Below are 23,595 nucleotides of genomic sequence, written 5' to 3'. Positions count from 1 at the left end.
GAGATACGTTTCTTAAACCTGTTTCATTTCAATATATTTTTTATAGAATATAATTAAAAGCTTATTATATATATTCGGCAAAACGTTTTGAATAATATTACAATTATAAATATCGGTTTTGTAGCAAAAAAGAAATAAAAGAATATTTGCTTACGATATTCATAAATTAAAAATTGTAATACACAAGCCAAACAAACTACTATTTGATAAAAATATTTTTCAATGTTTTTTTTCTTTATTTTTAAGGATTATACAAATTTGTGATATTTCATAAGGTGCAAATAATTTGGGTTTACACAAAAAAGAATAAAATACGAAGATATATATTTTTATATAATATTATTATGCGGATATAAAAGCGGGGTTGTATTATTTAGCTTTATACAAAATAAAAGAACTGGGTTTATCCTTAAGGTTATAAATACAATTAGAACTATTAATTTCGTTTATTTAGTGTAAAAACCAAAATTTCCCTTAAGAATATAGCTTAATCTGTTTTTAAGATAAAAAAACTTTTAACCATATTCTAAAAATGTGCAAAAAGGGAATAAAAAAAAATAGCTATTTAATTATAATTTTATTTTTTTCCCCTTTGAAATTCCTTTTTTTATCACTTTTACATCACATAAAATAACTATTCCTATGTAAGGTCACACATTTGTGAATGGGCTTTTGTAAATAGTATACTAGGTTTAAATTATAGTGTGTATTTTGTAAAAATATACAGAGCTCTTAATAATTTTCGTCAACAATGAAGTTTATTGTAATAATACATATATTGTGTGTATAGAAAGGTAAATTTATCATTTTACATTTCATATATTTTATACACTAAAAAATCCAATGATAAATTCATAACAAATTATAAATCAGCACAAAAAAAAAGTGAATTAGTGTTACTAAAAAAATATTAAAATGTGTGTATAATAAAAATATTATAATTTACAATGTGTAAAAAAAAAAGCTAAAAATTATGGTAAATAAAAAAGATATTTCTCTTATGCATTATAATGTGTATAGTTGAGTTACCAAATTACTATACAAGCTAAATATTACATAGCTTTATTAATGTGTAAGTGTGTGAATTGATAAGTATATAATACAATTTAATATTATGAACAAGTCAGGCAAAAAGGGATATAAACTAGCTATTCTATATCCATATTTTTAATGTGTGTAAATTATTTCCTTGATTAATAACTTTTAGAATAAATTATTTAATCCATATGGTACATCAAATTTTATGTACCATGTGTGTACATAAAAAATATTTTTTTGTCATACGTTGTCAATGATTTAATTCAATAATTAAGTATTGATAAAAAAAATTTTTTTTTTTATCATTTAAATCCATATACCAAGAATTTTGTGCATTTATTTTATCGATATCCATTTCGTTATCATTATGAGTATATGTCGATTGTGACGATATATCTATGGAGTCCAAATCTTTCGATATATTGTTTGGTGGTACTTCATCGTCAATTTCAGAATTGATATGATAAAATAAATTATTTTCCATTTCATTATGCAAGCTAGAATTTTCTAGCGTTTTATTTATTTGTTCAATTTTTTTAGCTCCATTTTCTGTTTCTACATACTCTGAATTTAATTTTTGCGATTTCAATTTCGAAATATTTGCATTAATATTAAAAAAGTCAAAATCGTTACCTATTATATTTTTATTATTAAATAGATAGTAATATTTTTCTTGCTTTAAAAGGGTTTTATATATGTAAATATAAAAATTATGGCTTATTAATGATTCTTGAATATATATAATATTATAACAGTTATAGGATATACTAGTAGTTTCATCATCTTCTATATTTATATTATATCTTACATTAGTATTTAGAACAATTAAATCATTATAAACAGTTAGATCACAAGGTGAAATAAATGATGTGTCTGGAATTATAAAAGAAAAATTATTATTTTTATAATAATATTCTAATATATATAATATATCAACACTATTATTTGTTCTACTCATTATACTAAATAAAAAAAATGTTAATAAGAAGTTTTTAAATTTGCATTTGAAATTTTTATTTAATAATTTATATAATAAATAAGTTATTCTTTCAATTCCTAAACTTCCATTATATATAGTACCATTAAATGCAAATATATCTCTAGTGGCATCCTTTATGATTTGTTTTATGTCTGGATATAAATGTGTATTTTTAATTCTTCTTATGATTTTTAAAATAATAAATTTATTTTTAAATAAATATTCTTTATATATATATAAAGCAGTTTCGTCTGATATATTTTTTATCATATCATTTTTACTCTCAAAACTTATATATAGGCATTCATAAATATGTTTTATAATTTCGTAACTTGTTTTTTTATTTTTATATAATTTTAATAAAAAAATTAATCTTTTTATTATATCTATTTGTATTTTCTCAGCATTTATTTCAACACTTTTATATTCATTTTTTATATTAAAAATAGAGTAATAATTTGTACCTTTATTTCCTATATTTGAGCCCCTTCCATTGTCCAGTTTTATGTTTGATGAAGAAAAAAATTCATCTAAACTATTCTCTTCATTAAAGCCATCATCTAATTCGTTTAAATCGGCTACTAGTTTATCAATGTTCATTTTGTTTTGGAGTTACAAAATTTAATAAGGATGACACGCATAGGATATACCTATCTAATTGTGTGTATAGCTATCTATATATGTATAGATATTCCATAAATATTATCTGTATGCGCATTGTTTCGCGTATATACAAAAGCTCAAAAATGAATGTCAAATATTGTTAAGACTAATTTTTGGTGTTTTTGTGGAATCATTCAGTGTTATGCTAGCATGCAATTGGGTTTGCTTGACATATATCGTAAAATAAAAAAACAAAAATATAATAAATAATAATATTATTGATAGAATTAAAACTACCGCCAAATAGTATGTATATGCGAGCATGTATGAAACTTATGTTTGTTTTTGTTATTCGCAATTTGTGCATGCTATGCTAAAGAAACATGGAATATACTCTTGCTTTGCCAATAATTAATAGTGGGAATTTATTTAAAAATCATATTTCTAAAAATCAAATAATAATAATAATAACAAACTTAAATATATAAATAAATTTATGGTAAGTGTTCTAAGTATATAAAAAATATATGCGTTGGCATATGCATATAATAAAAAAATTGAATTAGATTATACGGAAAAAAAATATAATTTCCTCTTTTATATATTTTACATTTTTTATAATTTTATTTACATACATTAAAATTTTCATGATTTTATTTATATAATTTACATTTTTCATAATTTTTTATTTTATTTTTTTATTCCTTTATCATTGTTCTACCGAACTTATATATTTTTATTCTTTCTTTACAAATAAAGTAAATAAACAGTTTGCACATTAATATGTTGCATATTCCATATCCATATTCTTAATAATTAAAAAAAAATATGAGTATACAAGTTATTGTATGAATTACTTATCAATGGCATTTGGATAGAGAAATAAAAAAATTTTAAGATTTATAAAAGCACAAAAAAATGTTACTAAAAAAAAGTTGAAAAATATACAAAGACTTGTCCGTAACCTAGCCTAAGTACTCTTAGTATTAGGAGGAGGTTGAGTTTGAAGTTCATCGTCGGAAACGTCAATAAATTTTTCTTGAATTTCATCACAATCATATTCAATAGATTCAACATAAGTATCAAATAATGAATATTCTGAATAGATAGAACTAAATCTGAACCCGTTAGCTCCATCTATTATTTTTAATAATTTAAGAACACTATATTTATCTTGAATATCTAATAAAGCAAAATTAATTAAATTATAATCTTCAACGGTTTCACATATATATTCATTTAATTTTATATATTTATTAGAAAATTTACTATAATTTTTTTTAGCATTTGTTATATGTCCATCATTAATATCTTTTTTTACGTTATCTATAAAATTGTCGCTTTTTTCTGAATCTGAAGATGAACAATTTTGATATTTTGCATAGAGCATAAGTTGATCTAAATTTTGTGCTTCAACATAATAATTAAGAGGAAAATTTAGATCATTCTTAAAATATTTTAATAAATCGATTTTAGAAAAAACATTAACGTGTGGTAATTCTAAATGTATTTGACTACATAAAGATAATAGTAATGCACTTATATATTTATAATTATCGGAACATAATGTACTATCAACAATATGTACCGATGTTAATCTACAATTAAGTTTTACTAATTTTAGGATTATATTTCTTAATGCATCATTGTGTGTATATAATTCTACTTGCCCAGGTGTATCAATAATTAAATAACAGTCTGTTTGTTTTTTTAATTTTTCTTCTAACCAATCAAAATTAGCTAACAGATACTCCATACAATAAATTAATGTTCCATTGGGTCCCAATTCTAATTCAGTAAATATTTTATTAATATCAATTAGTTCTGTTATATTTATATCTGCTTTATATATATTATCTTCTATAAATGGGTCTAAATTTATTATTAACAATTTCCTATTTATCTGTTTTAATATATGTTGTATTCCTGCGACATATGTTGACTTCCCTGATCCAGGAGGTCCAATTACAATTTGCCCAAACCACATGATACAAAAAAGAAAAACAAAATTATATATTTTTTAAACAAACTTCAGCCCGTTTAGTCCTTTGCAAATTCTGTTCTGTATAACCAAGTTCTACTTGACTAACCAAGGTTTATTCTTCCTTTTTAAAAAAACATAAACTTTTACAAGGGAATATATAAACTCAAATATGGCATATTCCCAAATGAAACATATCTACTTAATTCTTATGATTTTATAATTGTTTGTCTCCTGATATATTTGGAATGGCATCAAAGTTATTCTTTTCCAATACTAGTTTTGCAGCTCTTCGAAGGTTTTTCTCAAACTTAAAAAATAATAATTATGATTCATGTCCATACCCAAAGTAGGATACAAATATGTAAAAATTGTGGCAATATGAATGGCTATTTAATTTGCTTTCTCAAACTTTCTGAATTAGATAATTATAAATTGTTTGTTTTTCTGACTAACCAATGAAATTATTAAATTAGTAGCAAAATTAAAAACAAACGAATAATATGTTGGCAAATTCTTTTTTTTGTGTTGAATATTATTATGGTTTGTCAAATACATATTTATATTTTTTTCTACTTAATTTATGTCACATTAAAATTTATTAATAACCAATACTTAAAACAAAATAAATTTCAAAAAAAAATATTTTACATAAATTTTTTAAACAAATGCAATACTTACTTGTGCCACTATGATGTTATAAATATGTATAGGGAAATCTACAAAAATGATTTTTCCGAAAAAAAAAAAAAAAAAAAAAAAAAAATTTTGCATGTTCTGATCGCATATTATGCAAACTATATAATAAGAAAATACGCGTACTTTACATATTTATAAATACTGTGAAAAAAAAAATATATATTTAGTTTTTGTTAGTTCAATATTTAAGCAATTATAATAAAATTTATATTTTTTATTTAAAAAAAATATATAATTTTTTTCCTACAAAATTTTCTTACAGCTATATAATCTATAAATATTTGGGGATATTTTTTTTTTAAGAACTTTTAGAAGATTGTTTTGGTCATATAATTTATTTGGTTATGATACAATCGTAAAAATGGAAGAATAGAAAGACAAATAAAAAGGAAACAAAAAAAAATATATAAATATACATAAGCGTATATATGCTCAGTGTATAAAATATGTAATGTTATTTATATGCATAAAGAAGAGATCAAAATGATCTTACTAGATATGAAAGTAACAAAATTTGGAGTTTCCTTTTAAAAACATTTGTGCATCTAAGAATATACCAGTGACTAGCCACTTCTGGATGTAAATATATGTAATTATAAAACGCCCATACGCAAATATATATATTTACATCCAACTTATACGTAATAGAATTGCGTTGGCATTTAATAAAAATACATATTTGTCAGACTATATAAAATGGAAAATATATCAGATTGTATAGAACCCAAAAATTCTGAACAAGATGATGAATCAGAACACAATCAAGACATAAATCATAAAAGAAAAAAAGAAGAATCTCAAATTGATGAGGAAGAAGATATTGACATGAGCACTAACATAAAAAGGCATAAAATAACCGATTCAAATAATGATGAGTTAAAACAGAGTGAAGAACTTAATATGGGTTCTACAAAAAATTTCATAAATAACGAAGTTAGTAATGAGAAAAATACAACTGAAAAAGAAGTAGATGAAAATAATCTTATAAATAAATTAACAAATAAAAGATACAGTGATAGATATTTAGAATTACTTGAATCAAAAAAAAAATTGCCTGCATGGGCAGCTAAAAAAAACTTTTTAAAATTATTTAAAAAAAATAATGTAATAATAATTGTTGGGGATACAGGAAGTGGGAAAACAACACAAATATCTCAATTTGTTTTAGAATCGAAATTTTCAGAAAAAAAATCGATAGCAGTTACTCAGCCAAGGAGAGTTGCAGCAATGAGTGTAGCTGCACGTGTAGCAGAAGAATTAGATGTTGAATTAGGAACCTATGTAGGATATACTATAAGATTTGAAGATAAGTCTTGTCACAAAACAATTATAAAATATTTAACAGATGGTATGCTTTTAAGAGAATCTATGTTTGATCCTTTATTAAAAAGATATAATGTAATAATTTTAGATGAAGCACATGAAAGAACATTATCTACTGATATATTATTTGGAGTAATAAAAAATATTCAAGAAAAAAGAGATGATTTAAAATTAGTTGTTATGTCTGCTACTTTAGATGCAGAAAAGTTTCAAAATTTTTTTAACAGCTCTAAAATATTAAATATTCCAGGTCGATTATATCCTGTAGAAATATTTTATACTATGCAACCTGAAAAATGTTATATAAAGGTGGTAATCAGAACTGTATATAATATACATACTAATGAAGAAGAGGGAGATATATTAGTTTTTTTAACAGGGGAAGATGAAATTGAAATGACTAAAAAAGAAATAGAAAAGCTAGTATATAAAAAAGCAGGCATACCCCAATTAGTATGTTTACCATTGTATTCTTCATTGCCACCAGCACAACAACAAAAAATTTTTGAACCCGCACCACCACCAAGATTTAAAGGCGATAAAAAGGGAAGGAAATGTATATTAGCAACCAATATAGCAGAAACATCTATAACTATTGATGGAATTGTTTATGTAATAGATCCTGGTTTTTCAAAACAAAAAGTTTATAATCCAAGGGCAAGAGTAGAATCATTACTTATAGCCCCTATTTCTAAAGCATCAGCTCAACAAAGAGCTGGAAGAGCTGGTAGAACAAAACCAGGAAAATGTTTTCGTTTATATACAGAAAAATGTTTTGATGAAACATTACCTGAACAAACATATCCAGAAATTTTAAGATCAAATTTAGGATCTGTTGTATTAAATCTAAAAAAATTGGGTATTGATGATTTAGTGCATTTCGATTTTATGGATCCACCTGCTCCTGAAACTTTAATGAGAGCTTTAGAACAATTAAATTATTTAGAGGCATTAGATGATGAAGGAGAATTGACAAAAAAAGGACATATCATGAGTGAGTTTCCTGTAGACCCACAGCTAGCTAAAGTATTACTAGAATCATCTAATTATTCATGTTCTAGTGAAATACTATCTATTGCAGCTATGTTATCTGTTCCACAATGTTTTTTGAGACCCAAAGTAAAAGGAAAAGAAGCTGATGAAATGAAAGCTAGGTTTTCACATTTAGATGGAGATCATTTAACACTACTTAATGTATTTCATGCATTTATTAAACATTCATTGGTTGATCAAAATGAATCTAAAAAATTTTGTTATGATCATTTTTTAAATCATAGAACCATGACATCTGCTCAAAATGTTAGATTACAATTATTAAAAACGATGGAAAGGCTGGGATTAAAAATTACATCTATCAATCCATCGAATCCAAATTATTATATTAATATAAGAAAAGCACTATTAAGTGGGTTCTATCAACAAGTAGCTTACAAAACAAACAAAGGGTATTATATTACAGTAAAGGATATACAAATTGTTACTTTACATCCATCTACTGTTTTTCAAATTAATCCAGAATGGGTTCTATATCATGAACTTATATTAACATCAAAAAATTTTATAAGAACCGTTACAAAAATAGATGGATCGTGGCTTTTAGAGGTTGCAAAAAATTATTACGCCTTAGAAGATCTACCTAATAGTGAAGCCAAAAATGAACTTAAATTGATGGCAAAATCAGTTAAGTGATATTGAGCTCAAATGAAAAAATATATTGAGTTGTCAATTAAAAACTGGCTTGATAATACAGCCAAAAAAATATATTATTCTTTATTTTGTTTTTTTTTTCGATTTTTTAATTTACTTTTCTTTCCTTTGTGCATACATATTTTTCAAAAGCATTTTACGTGTTCTACACGAAGGTGCGAAAATTGTAAAAACTTACATAACATTTTAGTATATAATTCAGTTTGACAAATGTTTCAAAAAAAAAAAAAAAATAATATATATATGCAAAGCATGATGAATCATTTTAAAAAGAGGTTTCACCAATTTTATTGATGTAGAATATGATGGTATGGTTAAACTGTCTGGGCCCAGGCTTTTGCTTTGGTAATGCATTCATTCAAAAAGGTAGTCATATCATCTTTGTTTTCATTTGAAAGTATAACATTTAATTGGGCTTGATTAATAAAAGATGCATTTTTAAATGATGATAAAAGTTTTTTGATAATATTTTTGTTACTAAACTTATGTAATGTGATATGTATTGAATTCCAATTTATCATAGTATTTCCTCTTTCTGCTATTAATTGTATTCCGATATAATATTTTGTAGATGCAGCAATTTCTAAAGGTTGAACATAATCAATTCTTGCTTCTATGTTTTGATTAAAATTTTTAATATTTACATCTATTTCATTTTTATGTGATATATAAATATCTTCAGGTATTAAACTAATGGGTTCAGCACCATATATTGGTCTATGGGCATATACTATTACTTTTTTTATTACTCCTAATTGGACTGGGCATTTAATATCAATCAAAATAGTTCCAATTTTTTGATCTACACATTTTAGATCAAACTTAGGATAATATGCATGTGTTGGGTAATATTGGGGGAGAGTTGTATTAGGAGAATTAGTAGAAGCAGATGGTAAATTTTGTTGAGAATTTTTTGGACTTTCAGGAGTTTGAGAAGTATTTTCGACACCAATGAGAGAAAGATATGGAGCTGGAGGACCAGGTTCAAGTGTTTTTAATATTTTTGTTTTAAATTCTTTTTGACAACCTAATATAGCTAATGATGCTTCTTTAAATGCTGATTCAGCTTTTTGTTTCCATTCAGGATTAGGTTCTTTATCTGGATGTAAAATATGTTTTAATCGTTTACCAAAATATTTTAATTGTTCTTCTGTTATATTTCTTGGATTAAGACCTAAAATATAAAATGAATGTTTTTTAGGGGAATTTTTATCAAACCAAGTATATTCATCATATCTATCAATAATAAATTGTACAGCTTTTCTTTTATCTTCTAATTTTTTAAGCATTTCCATTTCTTGTTGTTGTTTTCTTTGTATTTCAGCATCATAACTTATTTTAATTCTTTCTAATTTATTTTTAGCAGCCAAAATATCTTTATTAGTAGTCATTTTCTCTCCTAACAAATTTATTACTTCATCATATGTTTCTTCTGTTTTTTCATTTAATGTATCAATATCTAAATTTAAAACTGAATTTAGACTATCATATTCTGATTTGTTCATAATTTGTTTGTACCAAAAATTTTGTTTAAATATTATAGATGTAATAGTGGGTTCTATTTGTTCTAATTTTTTTATCATTTCATCAATATAATCATAAATACGTACTGTTTTTTCATCACCCTCATTAGTGTTACTACTAATGTCTATACTTTCTTCTTGGCTAAATATATGTTTTCCTATATTTAAAGTATTTTTTATTTTATCGATTCTATTTTTAGCATGGTCAACTATTATATTGTTTTTCATTTTAAGGATATTATTTATAATAAATAAAAAATCGTCACATTTTGTTGAACTAAATTCTTGGCTTATATTACTTATATCTTTAAGCAATTCTTCAATATACCTTTTTGACATTAAAGTCATAAAATTAATATTTTCTACACTATTTGATAAACCAAGGTTGTCACTATTCTTTCCAGCTTGGTTATCACTTACACTGTCTACTTTATATATGTCTTCAGAATCTATTTTTCGTTTTTTTGTATTTTGAAAACTATTATCTTCTTTATTTATATAATTTATATTTAAGTTACTCAAATCTTGATCTAAAATATTTGGATTACTAAGAAAAAGTTCATCAATAAAACTTACTAGCGATTTTAAAAACATATCAAAGCTTTCCTTATTTAATAATAAGTTTGCTTTTTTAATTATCGAATAAATAAAGCCAAAAGATTTGTATATATAAAACAAATCTTCAACCGTTTTCTTGTACATTAGTTCTTCATCATTAAGTTCATCAATAAAATTTTCATAATAGATTTTTTTCAATTCCTCATTTCCTAGGGCACATGTTTCTTCACTGTTTGTTGCCATCTCGGATGCATAATAATGACAAAATAAATTATATCAAATAGGATAGTCCGTAAAAAATTATACAAAATGGGTAAGCAAAATATATACTACTATAATTGGAGTATAACTACACTTTTCACTTTTAGTGGCTTGAGTTTGGCAGTTGAATAGGCCACATATACATATCAAATAGTTATATAAAGAGAATGTAAGAAATTGGCAAAAATGTGTAATAAAACTGATACAAGAGAAAAAAAAACAATATTAAAGAAATTCCATTACTAACGAATGGGCAAACTCATGTATGAGGATAAATAATATTTTCTGTCATACGAACAACCTACTTTTAATATACACACTCTTATCCATGTAGCTATAAATACATTGATTGAAAAAGATAATATATCATTTCTTTTTATGCAATGAATTACCTTTCTTAAAACAAAACTAAACAAAAAAAAATAATATGTTACTGATTTTATTATTACATATCCATTTGCATAAAAAATTTACACACATTAATTTTTTTTTTTCTTTTCAAATATTCATTTTTCTCGCTTTTGTACATAATTATTATATATTAAATTCACATCATATTTTTGTATTATTCTTTGGAAAAAATATACACTTTTTTATATTCCTTTTTTGTTTTATCTTGGCTTTTTTTTTTATTTCGCTGTATGAATATGCTAATACATATATGCAGTAAATTATTTCACGCTAATATTGTCACATTAAATATGCATGTATATATACATATGAAGAAATTACGATAATGTGTAAAAATTTACCTAACCTCTTCATGCTAATATATATATATTTTTCCCCCTTTTTTGTATATATGAATTTGCTCTTCAAAATTTTTTTTTAAGATCTCTAATCCTTAAGACTTAATTATTTCACTAAAATGGGAATACATTTGCATTATACTAATATTCCCCCAAAAAATAATCATATAAATAAACATAAAAATATACAATATAATAAACTAAGGGAATCGTTACTATAGGTGCATCTGTACTGCAAAGTCTCACACACGGAATGCTATGAACTTTCTGTGTAAAAAAAATATTTATTTGTAAACAATAAAAAGAAATATCATAATGGAAAATACGGAATAAAATATTTTCTTAAATTAGTAAATAAAATTTTATAATATTTAAATTGTTAGCATAAGTATGAACCCTTTCGAATACCTCGAAAAATATTATTTTGTATTTTTAAATAGTTGTAGATAATCCTTTGCATATAGATAGTTTATTATTTTTTACTAATTAAAAGAGCATGCCATCAAAAAATGATTGCATAGGACACGACTCAAATATAAAAAAGCGATGGAAAAAATAAAAAAAAAATAATATGCAATACAGAAATAACAAGTGATAATATCGTGTGTACCAATTAGTAAGAAATAGGCACATGCCTATCCAGGCTACACTAATTTTTGGTGATACTCATTAATGAAATACCATTTTGAAATGCATTTTCGATCAGTAATATAACATAAATCGCACACACATTTGAATATGTCATTAACATATGCTACAATATATTCCTCAGTATTAATACATTTTAAAATATTTGATTGCATGATTTCTTTTTTTGTTTAATTCGATTGATTCTGCTGAAAACGATTTTAATTTGTTTTTTCTCTGCATCAAAGTTGTCTTATATTTTTTCATATCGAAAATATCGTCTTTTAATTTGCTAGTATTGTTGGCATTTTCATGAACTGAATTTTTGGAATTCCATTCCATAGAATATATATTTTCGGGAATAGTCCCAAATATATTATTTTTAAAATTTAACAAAGGATGTTGATCTTGCATATATAACTCTTTTAAATATTTTGGTAGACCATCATTTTTATTTTTGATCATATATTTTTTATTACATCTATTTGTATTCACATAATATTTTAAAAGGCTCGAAAAATCAGAAATATTTATGCTATCAATAGGGTCATTAATTAGAAGTTTATCATTTCTTTGTAATTCATTTAATAAAGACAATTCTTGATTGTACTTTTTCATAACATTAAAATGTTTATTATAATCCTGTAATGTTCCTACATTTTTATTTTTCAAATTAATAATACTATTTAAATGAGCATTTATTTTATCGAATTCTTCTGTTTCATCTATGTAGCTATATTTATCATTTTTTTCATCTATAGAATTTTTTTTTAAAAAAAATATATTTTTTGCCATGTTATTATCACATTTTGCTACTTCGATTGCACTACTAGTTGACTTAGACATAAAATTATTTTCGAATTTTCCGACATTCGATATATCGCTCAAATGGTTAGTCAAATTTGTTAACCTTTTCATAACACTTTTTATATATCTTGTCATTTCTTCATTTAAAATTGTTTCTTTATTATTTTCAAAGAATAAACATTTTTGTACGTTAATATTTTTTATTATTTTATCAATCTTATTATTACTATTTATATGACCTTCCAAATTATTTAAGGGTTTATAAATATAACTTAGTCTGTCTAAATATTGTAAAATTAATCGAATGTTATAAAGCTTATCTACCCCATTCCTTACTAACCCTTTTAAATCAGCCTTTAATCTTTTTATTAAAAAATAATAACTATTATAATTATTTATTTTACCATGCTTATTATAATATTTAGTATCTGGAGATTCTTTTTTATAACTATATATACACTTTTTATTTTTTAATAAAATATTATTATCGTTGCTGTAATTATTATTAGTAATATTTTTATGATATTCTTCATTATTCATTGCTTGACAATTTGTTTCCTTTTCCTTTGCATCATCATTAGTACATGTTATATCACTAGTTTCATTGGTGTCTTCATATTTTATATTTTCAGATGATTTTATCAATTTATCCATTTTTGAAGACAATAATTCAATATTTTTCGATGATAATGAAGAATATAAACAATTTATATCCGATGTAGTTATATTATCTAGAGAATATAATAGATTAGACAATTTACACAATTCTATAAAATATATTTTTATAATAACAGACTCAAATTTCGTAACTTCGGTTTTATTTGTAAGATTCAATATCATTGGCTTAAGATTTTCAATAATTTCTTTTATTAAAATTATAACTTGTTTCAAATAAAAAGAATCACAAAAAAAACAATCCTCTTTAACCTTTTTAATTAAAAATATTAAACTAAGCATAAAAATTTTTATCTTTAACGCATGCCTATTGGGATATATTCCTCTTTTAATAGAAATATTTAACATATTTTTTAATTTATTCGAGTAAAAAATTATAGAATTTATAACATAAATTATTTTATTTTCAGAGGTTTCGTCTTTTTGAAAAAGTGAACGCTGTTGTATTATGTTCGATTTAAATAACTTATTCTCATTTTTGTTCTTCCAAATTTTATACTTCAAAGGAGAACCACTTTTTAAAAATGTGCCAACCAATTTTATGCGTCTCTCTTTTTCTTTCATATGTTTACTGTCAAAAAATGAATCATTGCTTTTACTTTTTCTCATATTAGTTATCCTTTTTATTGGAAAAAAATAATTTTCATTATCTACCATATCATTACATATTTTTTTCATATCGTCAGAAAAATACCCCATCTGGTTATATTTAACTCGGTTTTTATTTCCTCTGCTAATCATATTTTCATTTGTTCTTTCCATTTTATCTTTTTCTTCCTCTATGTTAAATCCATTCCCTTCCATATTCTCAATACTCAATGTTGCATTAATCCTTTTTAGAAAATTTATTGTTGCATCGTTATCATTTTTATCAGACCCATCAAATAACAATCCTTGGATGCTTTCATTGCTTATGGAAAAGCTATTATTAAATGGATTTTTAAAATTTTTTTTAATTAATTTTATTACTAGAATGTTCAATAATTCAAAAAATATTTTTTTTTCATCATATTCCTGTAAATTACTTGAAGATGTGGCATTGCTATATATGCTACCACTTTTTCTATCAGGCATTACAATAGCATCGTGTTTGTTTTCCAATTTTAGATCATAACAATTTTGCTTTTTATAATTATTTTCATCGTTATCTGTGATATCAGTATCTTTATCATCTTTTAAATATTTCAAATCACTCCTTTTTAGTGTAGACAGCTCAGATGATAGAGTGGAATTTTGTGGGCTTAAATTTGAGGTTTCCTTATTATTATTAACAGAACAATTATCACTACATTGAATAATTGTATTATTAATAGATGGAGGATGCACAGTTTTTGATTTATTTTCTTTGTGAAATTCGCTAATGTCTTTTTTATTAATAAATTCCACTTCTAAATGGGTTTCATTTTTTTCATTTCCTAAATGTCTTGCCAGTTTTAAATATTTATCTTTGTTATTTATTTCATCATAAATAATATTTTTTTTTTTTTTTATATAATTCACTCTATTTTTTGGATTATGTTTTTTGTTAAATTTCGAATGTGTATTGCCTTTCCCATTATATATATTATTTATTTTTTTTTCTATACTGATTTTATTGTGTTGAGATTTATCACGCTTTCCTCTATTCTTAGTTAACATATCATTTATTATTTTGTTATTCACTGCACGTGGCATTATTTTTCTTCTAAATTTCATCTGTCTTTTTTGGATTTTCTTATTCTTTCTTTTATGTTCTAATACACGTTTTGATCGGATATTAATTTTCCCCCTTGAACTACCGATATTAGTACGAATTTTAAATTTTCTAGCATGACTCTTCTTCTTAATATTATTCCCATTCCTAATTTTTCTTGTTTTCTTTTTTTTATTAATTGTATATTTTTTCTTCTTATTAGAACTTCTTAATTTCAACTTATGGCTTTTTGCTTTTCCTTTTTTTGGTGTAGCTTTTTTTTTTTTCTTTTGGTTTTTTATTAAAGATGCAAATTTTTTTTTAATTTTTCTAATTCGATTTTTCTTACTTTGATTAATAGTTTGATCGGATTTTTTCACAAAATTTGGTTTAGATTTTTCGTTTAAATGCGATAAATAAGGTACACTATTAGAGGAAAATTGGGGTTGCTCATTTGTAGGAATAATAATTGACTCGTTAATAGTATTGCATGATTCATTATATTTGCTTAATCTTCCTTCTATCCCTTCGGATGTTTCGTTTTCTTTTTCATTAGCTTCACTTTTTATATCAAGATATAAATGATCTATTAAAGGATCTATCACTTTATGTTCCTTATTATCATTGTATGTATTGGAAATTGATGTATTATGATTCAATTTTATTGGGTGATAATGTACTTGATTATTTTCAAAATTGGGATTGTCATAAATATACATTTCCGGATTATTTATATATCCATTCTTATATACAACATTATCATCTTTCATACTTGTATATATTTTTTGTGTGGGCTTATAATTGCTATCTTCACCAAAATCATTTTTATAGTTAAGCTTATTTCCGTTTCTATATATTTCATATTTTATAATATTATTTTTGTGTGGTGTGTAATTTATGTTTTTATTGATATTTTGTTCATTAATTATTATACCATTATTGCTCTCTCCTGTTGAAATTTCTCCTTGGGGTATACTACCTATATTTGTATGTGAATTATCCTGAAAAATATATTTATATTTTGCATTATTATAGTCAAAATTTTCATAAAAATGTGGTAATCTATCAGTTTCATGCATATAAATCCCACTATTTACATTTATATTTCTCTTTTTATAATTGTTATCTAATGAAGAAAACGCATTATCATCTATATAATTGCCATAAGTATTACTAATGTTATTATTATTCAAACTTGCTTTAGATAATGTATCGTTATGATGATAGCTACGATTTGTATTAGTTTCATGCTTAATACTAGTTTCACTTTTATAATTTCGAATATTATTTAATATAATGGAATGATCACTAAAAACTAATGAATTAGTATCACATGCATTACAGCAGCATTTTTTCAAGTTAGACAACACGTTGCAAAACTTAGTCTGATTATGGTCGTTGTAATTCATATTTGTATTTTCTTTCATATTAGTTTATGTATTGTTTAAATGAAATGTATATCACGAAAATTTTTTTTCGTCTCTATTAAAAATTTTCGCATTTATTTTTGGGGTAAACATCCTACAAATAAATTATAGCACATTTTTTGTCATGTAAAATATTTTTTTGTTAATAAAGTTGCTTATAATGCAATACAATGAATAAAAAAAAAAGAGACATATGAGAATGTTTTGGAAGAATAGGATAACTCATATATTGTATACTACTAGTAAATGAAAATCTCTCACACAATTTTATTTTTTAAAGTTGTATTTATTTATTTATTTAATAATTTGGGATGAAAATTACAATTTTTCATTAATTCTTAAAATAGTTAAATGGTGCAATGTTGACTTTAGAGAGTCTTTAAAATTAAAAAATGTTTATTATATAACAGTTCTCAAAAAAATATTTATGTATAATAAATAGGTTGGAAATAATATAATCTCTTTAAATATGCATACATAAACATATTTTTTTAATTTAATTATACACATAAATTTGTAGAAAGTTGGTTGGTGTTGTATATAAACATGTACAAATAATAAAAATATTCAATCAAGGTAAAAAAAAAATAATATGGTTCATATTTTTTTTTAGGTTTGCCATATTTTTATGAACAAATCAGGTAAAATAGCTTTTTTTTTTAAAATATAGCTATAATTTGAATGAAATAAAAAAAAATTATATAAAAAATGGAGAAAATAAGAATATATATATTTTTTTGTGAGATATAAAAAACATTTCATCGCACACACACATATCAAAAAAAAAGATAATTATAAAGTGACAAAATAAAATAACAAATTTAATTATAAAAGTTATTTATATATTATTTCATTTGTTATTTATGTCTTGTTCTATATTTAAATATGATTTAGTGATGTTTTCTTCACCCATATTATGAGGTCCATGTTTTAGCTAACATGTAATAACATCAACAACATAATTAGTAGCTAAAAATAATTACATAAATAGATATATCCAAAATTCTATAAGAAATGCATATTTTTGATTTTTGTTTTATGACCATGGAGTAAAATGCCGAAGTATACGTAAAATAAACATATCTGAGCTGTCTATTGATTGATAAAAGAGCCCATCGAATTGTGTTGTACGTTTGATAAAAAAGAAAAAAGAGATCATAATAAAAAATATAACATTGCTTCCAATTGTAAATATTTCCGAATATTTATATAAATCGCTTTTGTGTATATTTTTGTCATAAAAATCTTCGATTGCCACTGCAGAGTTATTTAAACATCCTAATAAATTTACGTTCCTATATTTCAGTAATAACTGCTGATTATTTCTCAATGATTTATATAAAGTGCAAATATTAATATTATTAAAAGTACATTGCGCATAGTTTTTATCATTAAGATCTGGAACAAATGTAAAATAATTATTATTTTTAAGATAATCTAGACTATTGCATTTTTTAATGAAATTTAGTGTCTTGCTACTTGGAACATCATCATCATTTGAGCATGCTGCTGTTTTACTTTCATACAATCTACAATTATTTACAACATATGTAGCTACTGTACTAATACGAGGCTTACACCATAAATTTGGCGTAGCATATAATGTAATTAAATTAAATATGTTTATTGAAAACCAAAATAAAATAAAAACTGCTAATGCCCATGGGAACCATTTAACAGTACATCCTATTCTTTCCATCCATTTTCCTAATGACATAAAATCATTAATAGTAAAATTAGAAAATATTGAACTAATCCGTGATAAAAAAAATGCAAATATGCTTATAAAGCTAAGTAAAATAAGAAAAATTAATAAATCGTTTAATACAAAATTAATATGTTCAATTTCACAAGAATAATTTATAAAAAAATCGAAAGATTTTATAAGATGCTGAAATATTAAAGTAAATATAACATTTAAAGCAGTAATTATTGTTAAGCAGTTATAATAAAAGCTAACTCTCCAATTTTGTCTTCTATGGTTCCAATTTATATAAAATGTATTTATTATTTTAGCTAGACCTCTCTTGTTATGTGTTGTATCATCCATTTTTTCATTGGTGTTTTAATTTGTATTGTTTTGTATGTTTATGTATGAATATATATCTACATACCGTATGCTAATATGCATTAAACTCTCGATGGTTTATCTCTTCATTATATATCTGCATACATACACATTTGTATATATGGGTGTGTATGCTATTGTGTATATTTATTTCTTCCTTCCAAACCTTCTCATCATTTAATAAAGTGGTTTTAATCTTTTTCAGTTATCAATTTTTTTATTTTCATTTGTTTATATATGTCTTTTTGAATCGCCAATATATGCGCATTTTATTTCGATTTAATTGGGGAAAAAAGAATTTGAATAGTGCATTTTAGTGCATATATAAAATATGGGAAAACAACGAAAAAAAATGTATCGTTTATTCAAAATAAATATTCCCAGGAAGAATACATTTTATTATGATGCATAGTTAGGGAAAAATACAAATAAGAAAATTATAAAGATAAGACCCTATTCCATTGAAATTGTATATATATATATACTAATTTGATTAATGCATATTTCATAAATATGGCGCCGAATCAAGCGAAACCGTTGACTGTGAAATATTAAAAAAATACTATTTTTTATTAATGTGGGACGAAAATAGAACGGTTAAAGTTTATTAGCATATTTTTAAAAACAAAAAATGATATATAATAAGGAGGAAAACATATATGTTTAACATAATAACAAAAAACACATCGAATTGAATGAAATAATAATAGAATACAAATTCTAGCATATCTTGCATTCTTGAAAGTGGCTTTGTGACTGTCTGAGCATATTATGAATATATTTACTTGAGAAAGAGTAATACTCATTTTTATTGCCAAAAAGGTCGTAATAAAATGATAGCTGTAATTTGGGGGTTCTGTGAAATATAGGATTTGATTTGTTTGTGAAAATCTTGCATTGTAAAGAAAATGCAACATTATTTCCACACATCAAAAATACGAGTAAATCTAAAAAAAATACTTAGTCTTTCACTATTGATTTTAAATGAAGAATCAATTGGTGTATTTACTCTTATAAGAATAAAAAGAGTAAATAATATAATAGTTGTGAAAAAACAAAAAAATGTAAGAGATAATGAAAGCAAATAAATATCACTTTTATTATTAGCATTTTCTAAAAAATAATCTTCTGGAGCCTCTCCGGAATATTTTGAACAATTCGGAAAGGAATCCGGTTCGATCGGTTTATTTCTTAAAAAATCAACAAAAGTGTTACATAATTGTCTGTCTCTTAATGTGCATAAGGTATTAGGTGATGAACGAACTAGGTACAAAAATTTATGTACTTTTAAATAATCTAAATCATTGCAATATTCTCTTGATTTAATATTTAGTACTTCGCTAGAAATTTCACAACCTACCGAATTGTAAATAAAAAACATGTAAAAAAATAGCAGTTTAATTAGATTTCAGTATATGTAGACAGACACAGTATATGAAATGAAACTCACCTGCCACATCATTCTTCACTAAAAGACAATTATTCAAAGCATCCATCCCATAACTGTTATATTTGCGACCACACCATTTATTAGGATAAAAGATAATACTAAGTATAGTTATTAATAAAAATGCAACCCATGAAATATATACTAATGATAAAATCCAAGAAATATATTTAATTAAAAAACCTATGATTGAATAATAAATTCCTAAATTAAAGAATTCACTATTTGTAAATTTCGAATATATATATGTTAAACGTGAAAAAATAAAATTTAAAGATCCCATTAAAGATATAAATACTAATACAATCACATATGTATTTTGTATGGATGCTATAGTTGCAATATTACATGAGTGGGTAGAATATTTTTCTTGAGATACTAAAATTTTAATTATTAATGTATATAATATACAAAATATTAGTAATACATAAAAAATATTAAAAAATAAACTATATCTCCAAACATATTTTTTTTTATTCCAATTGGACATTGCATATTTGTTTTCTATAAAAGAGTTCAACTTTTCAAGGTAAAACATTTTATTGGCTACTTGTGTGTATTTTATTTTTTTTTGTTAATATTTATTTATTTCAAAAAATGTGTAATCTGTCTACTTATGTAAGTGACATATATAAGGCATATTCAACAATGTTACTACATGATACATAGTAAAAGAGGGAACATACACGATATAATTATCGAATATGTAAAAAATTATTTCGAATGCATATGAAGAAAATTAAATTGCCTAATAAAATATTGTGACGAATAATATATTTCTATATTGGCTTGATCAGTTTACAAGCTGCAATATAATGTAGAATTCAGTTTAAGCATTGTCGAATTTCACAAAAAAAATATTATATATATAACATTTTAAAATGTATATGCCGTTACATTTATTTTGTTTTTTATTTCATATTTTTTTAATAAATAATTATATTCTTTAAAAATTGCATTTTTGTAAAATGAAGACATATAATAGTTATTTTATTTAGTTAGTGTTATTCGATAAGGATAAGTCATAATAAAAAAGCACACACATATGTATATGTGTTATATAGAAAGAGAAATATGTTATTTTATCCGTTTATATTTAAATGTTTTTACGATAAAATGTGATATTCTCAAAAAAAAAAATTATTACCTGAAGGTGCTAAAATGGAAATGCCTATTATGATATCATTCCTATGGAAAGGGATAGGCACTTGATATTTGTCAATATAACATTCGTACCAACTTTTTAAAAAAAATATGCACAAACTAGGTTAACATATAATTGCTATACAAATAAATATCAAACACTTATATTATATGCATAGTGTTATTTATTTTTTTTTTCATTTTTTTAAAATAATAATTATTTCCCTATGTTTCCATGTGAAAAATAATTGACATAATTATCAAAAATTTATAATGTTGGTAAACTAAGAAATGTTGAGAGTAATTAAGGATTTATCCTATCAAATTTGATGAATGTTTATTATATTTTTTTAATTTTGATATTAAACAAAATACATGCTTATAGGTGTTATTTCCCAAAAACAGAGGGGTGGGTAAAAATGGGGTATAAGGTAAAAATTGATAATGGGACAAAATTAAAGCGAAAAAATACACAATGTTCATATAGTATGGAAATAAAAACCTCGCCTACGAGTAGAATGACAAGTCAATCCATTAAGGGAAAACATGATTTAAAAAAAAACAATATGATGAATAATTTAATGAGTAAAGTAGAAATAAAAAAGGAAATACAACATGATACCCCTCCTAAATTGATAAACAATTATGATTATAAAAATTTTAGTTCTGATAATATAAGTAAATCTTCTACTAGTTTAATCAAAAATTATAAAAATAATTGGATCACATTAAATGCTACACCAAATGATCTACAATTAAAATATTGCCTACTGATTGGGCAAGAGTTTCATTTTAAACAAGTAGAAGACTGTTCATACATTGGAATGGTAAATAAAAAAATATACTTATTTAAAGAAACTCGTGATAAAATATTATACCAATGTATATTCAATATGAATAAAGAAGAGAATGATACAAACACTGAACTTTCTGATAATCCAAATTGTAATGATTCAGAAAAAAAAGATGATGATATAGATATTCATGAATTTTTTAATTTATCTTTTCCTTTAGAAGATCAAATAAAGGAATGGATAGAAAAAGACAAAAGAATGGAAGAAATATCAAATAAAATAAAAGGTTTAAGAATATTAAAAAATGAACCAGTAGAATCGTTCTTTTCATTTTTATGTTCTACTAATAATAATATACCAAGGATAACATTAATGATTGATTGTTTAAGACGAAGATATGGGGAATATATTGCAACGGTGATATTTACAAATGATGATATAATTATTTTAAATCAGCAAAATGAAGGAAATAAAAAAAGTACTGTATATAAGATTAAGACAGACATAAAAAAGGAAAAAGGTTTAGATAACTGTTTAGGAGAAGGAGGCATACAAAACATATCTAAAGAAACATCCAATGAAAATAAAATATTTTATGAAAGTATGAAAACAGAAGTAAAAGAAGAAGGGAAAAATAAAATATTTCATTTTTATAAATTCCCAAGTATTGAAACAATATCAAATTTAAAAGAATCGGATTTAAGAGATTTAGGATTTGGTTATAGAAGTGGATATGTTATAGAAAGTGCAAAAATGTTAAAAGATTTAGGAGGTGAAGAATGGATTGAAGATTTAAAAAAAGAAAAAAAAACAAAAGCATGTATAGATAAGTTAATAAAATTTCCAGGTGTTGGACTAAAAGTAGCTAACTGTATTTGTTTATTCGGTTTAAACAGATATGATTGTATACCCATAGATACACACATATATGATATTATTTATAAATATTATAGCGATATAATAGAAGATGATAATGGAAAAAATAAAAAAGCTAGCAGTCGAACTAGACTAACTCCAAACAATGGTGCTGATAAAAAAACAAATAAAAATTCGAAGGATACTCGTCTCAGTGTAAAACCTCAAAAAAAAGCATTAACTACAGCATTATATATAAAATTATTTACAAAATTAAAAGATATTTTTGGCCCCAATTGTGGATGGGCACAAACCATTTTGTTTGCTTCGGAACTAAGAAAATTTACACATCTATTTTAGATCCTATTTCAATGCCTATATATTTATACAAACAAAGATTAACAATTAAATGAAAGAAATCATAATAAGTGAAATATATCTGTCAAAAATATTCTATTTATTTTTTTTCGTACAATTTTTAATGGGAATAGAATATATATACATATGTGTGCAATCACCTTATTCTCAACCTGAGGATAGTAAAACTGCTTCCTCAGAGAAGGTTCATCTTTTTTAAAGAAGCATGTCTTTTTATATTTATTATAAAATGACTTTTAACGAAACAAATTGTTTGCATCATATGTAACATTGACAATGTG

The 23,595-nt window shown here is 23.7% G+C and overlaps 8 protein-coding genes across 8 annotated transcripts; 2 read left to right on the top strand and 6 right to left on the bottom strand.

Annotated features, from left to right (window-relative positions):
* Window positions 1-1,288: 1,288 nt before the first annotated feature.
* On the bottom strand, window positions 1,289-2,617 carry PCHAS_0819100 (conserved Plasmodium protein, unknown function; the record flags this gene model as incomplete). Its single annotated transcript, XM_730105.2, has 1 exon — window positions 1,289-2,617. One exon carries the CDS (start codon window positions 2,615-2,617, stop codon window positions 1,289-1,291), a length of 1,329 nt encoding a protein of 442 aa, XP_735198.2.
* Window positions 2,618-3,590: 973 nt separating this feature from the next.
* On the bottom strand, window positions 3,591-4,607 carry PCHAS_0819000 (GPN-loop GTPase, putative; the record flags this gene model as incomplete). The annotated part of the gene is made up of 1 exon (XM_740798.2): window positions 3,591-4,607. The coding sequence occupies one exon, from the start codon at window positions 4,605-4,607 to the stop codon at window positions 3,591-3,593; it is 1,017 nt and encodes a 338-aa protein (XP_745891.2).
* Window positions 4,608-5,996: 1,389 nt separating this feature from the next.
* Window positions 5,997-8,312, top strand: PCHAS_0818900 (pre-mRNA-splicing factor ATP-dependent RNA helicase PRP43, putative; the record flags this gene model as incomplete). The annotated part of the gene is made up of 1 exon (XM_740796.2): window positions 5,997-8,312. The coding sequence occupies one exon, from the start codon at window positions 5,997-5,999 to the stop codon at window positions 8,310-8,312; it is 2,316 nt and encodes a 771-aa protein (XP_745889.2).
* A 332-nt stretch (window positions 8,313-8,644) lies between these two features.
* On the bottom strand, window positions 8,645-10,654 carry PCHAS_0818800 (conserved protein, unknown function; the record flags this gene model as incomplete). Its single annotated transcript, XM_740797.1, has 1 exon — window positions 8,645-10,654. The coding sequence occupies one exon, from the start codon at window positions 10,652-10,654 to the stop codon at window positions 8,645-8,647; it is 2,010 nt and encodes a 669-aa protein (XP_745890.1).
* A 1,541-nt stretch (window positions 10,655-12,195) lies between these two features.
* Window positions 12,196-16,629, bottom strand: PCHAS_0818700 (conserved Plasmodium protein, unknown function; the record flags this gene model as incomplete). Its single annotated transcript, XM_016797881.1, has 1 exon — window positions 12,196-16,629. The coding sequence occupies one exon, from the start codon at window positions 16,627-16,629 to the stop codon at window positions 12,196-12,198; it is 4,434 nt and encodes a 1,477-aa protein (XP_016653790.1).
* Window positions 16,630-17,665: 1,036 nt separating this feature from the next.
* Window positions 17,666-18,679, bottom strand: PCHAS_0818600 (conserved protein, unknown function; the record flags this gene model as incomplete). Its single annotated transcript, XM_739519.1, has 1 exon — window positions 17,666-18,679. The coding sequence occupies one exon, from the start codon at window positions 18,677-18,679 to the stop codon at window positions 17,666-17,668; it is 1,014 nt and encodes a 337-aa protein (XP_744612.1).
* Window positions 18,680-19,613: 934 nt separating this feature from the next.
* Window positions 19,614-20,682, bottom strand: PCHAS_0818500 (conserved protein, unknown function; the record flags this gene model as incomplete). Its single annotated transcript, XM_739520.1, has 2 exons — window positions 19,614-20,053; window positions 20,148-20,682. The coding sequence occupies 2 exons, from the start codon at window positions 20,680-20,682 to the stop codon at window positions 19,614-19,616; spliced, it is 975 nt and encodes a 324-aa protein (XP_744613.1).
* A 934-nt stretch (window positions 20,683-21,616) lies between these two features.
* Window positions 21,617-23,296, top strand: PCHAS_0818400 (N-glycosylase/DNA lyase, putative; the record flags this gene model as incomplete). The annotated part of the gene is made up of 1 exon (XM_739521.2): window positions 21,617-23,296. One exon carries the CDS (start codon window positions 21,617-21,619, stop codon window positions 23,294-23,296), a length of 1,680 nt encoding a protein of 559 aa, XP_744614.2.
* Window positions 23,297-23,595: the final 299 nt, after the last annotated feature.

This window comes from Plasmodium chabaudi (assembly GCF_900002335.3).
Source record: "Plasmodium chabaudi chabaudi strain AS genome assembly, chromosome: 8".
In the NCBI taxonomy this organism is placed as follows: Eukaryota; Apicomplexa; class Aconoidasida; order Haemosporida; family Plasmodiidae; genus Plasmodium; species Plasmodium chabaudi.
This window is presented reverse-complemented; position numbering and strand designations above follow the sequence as displayed.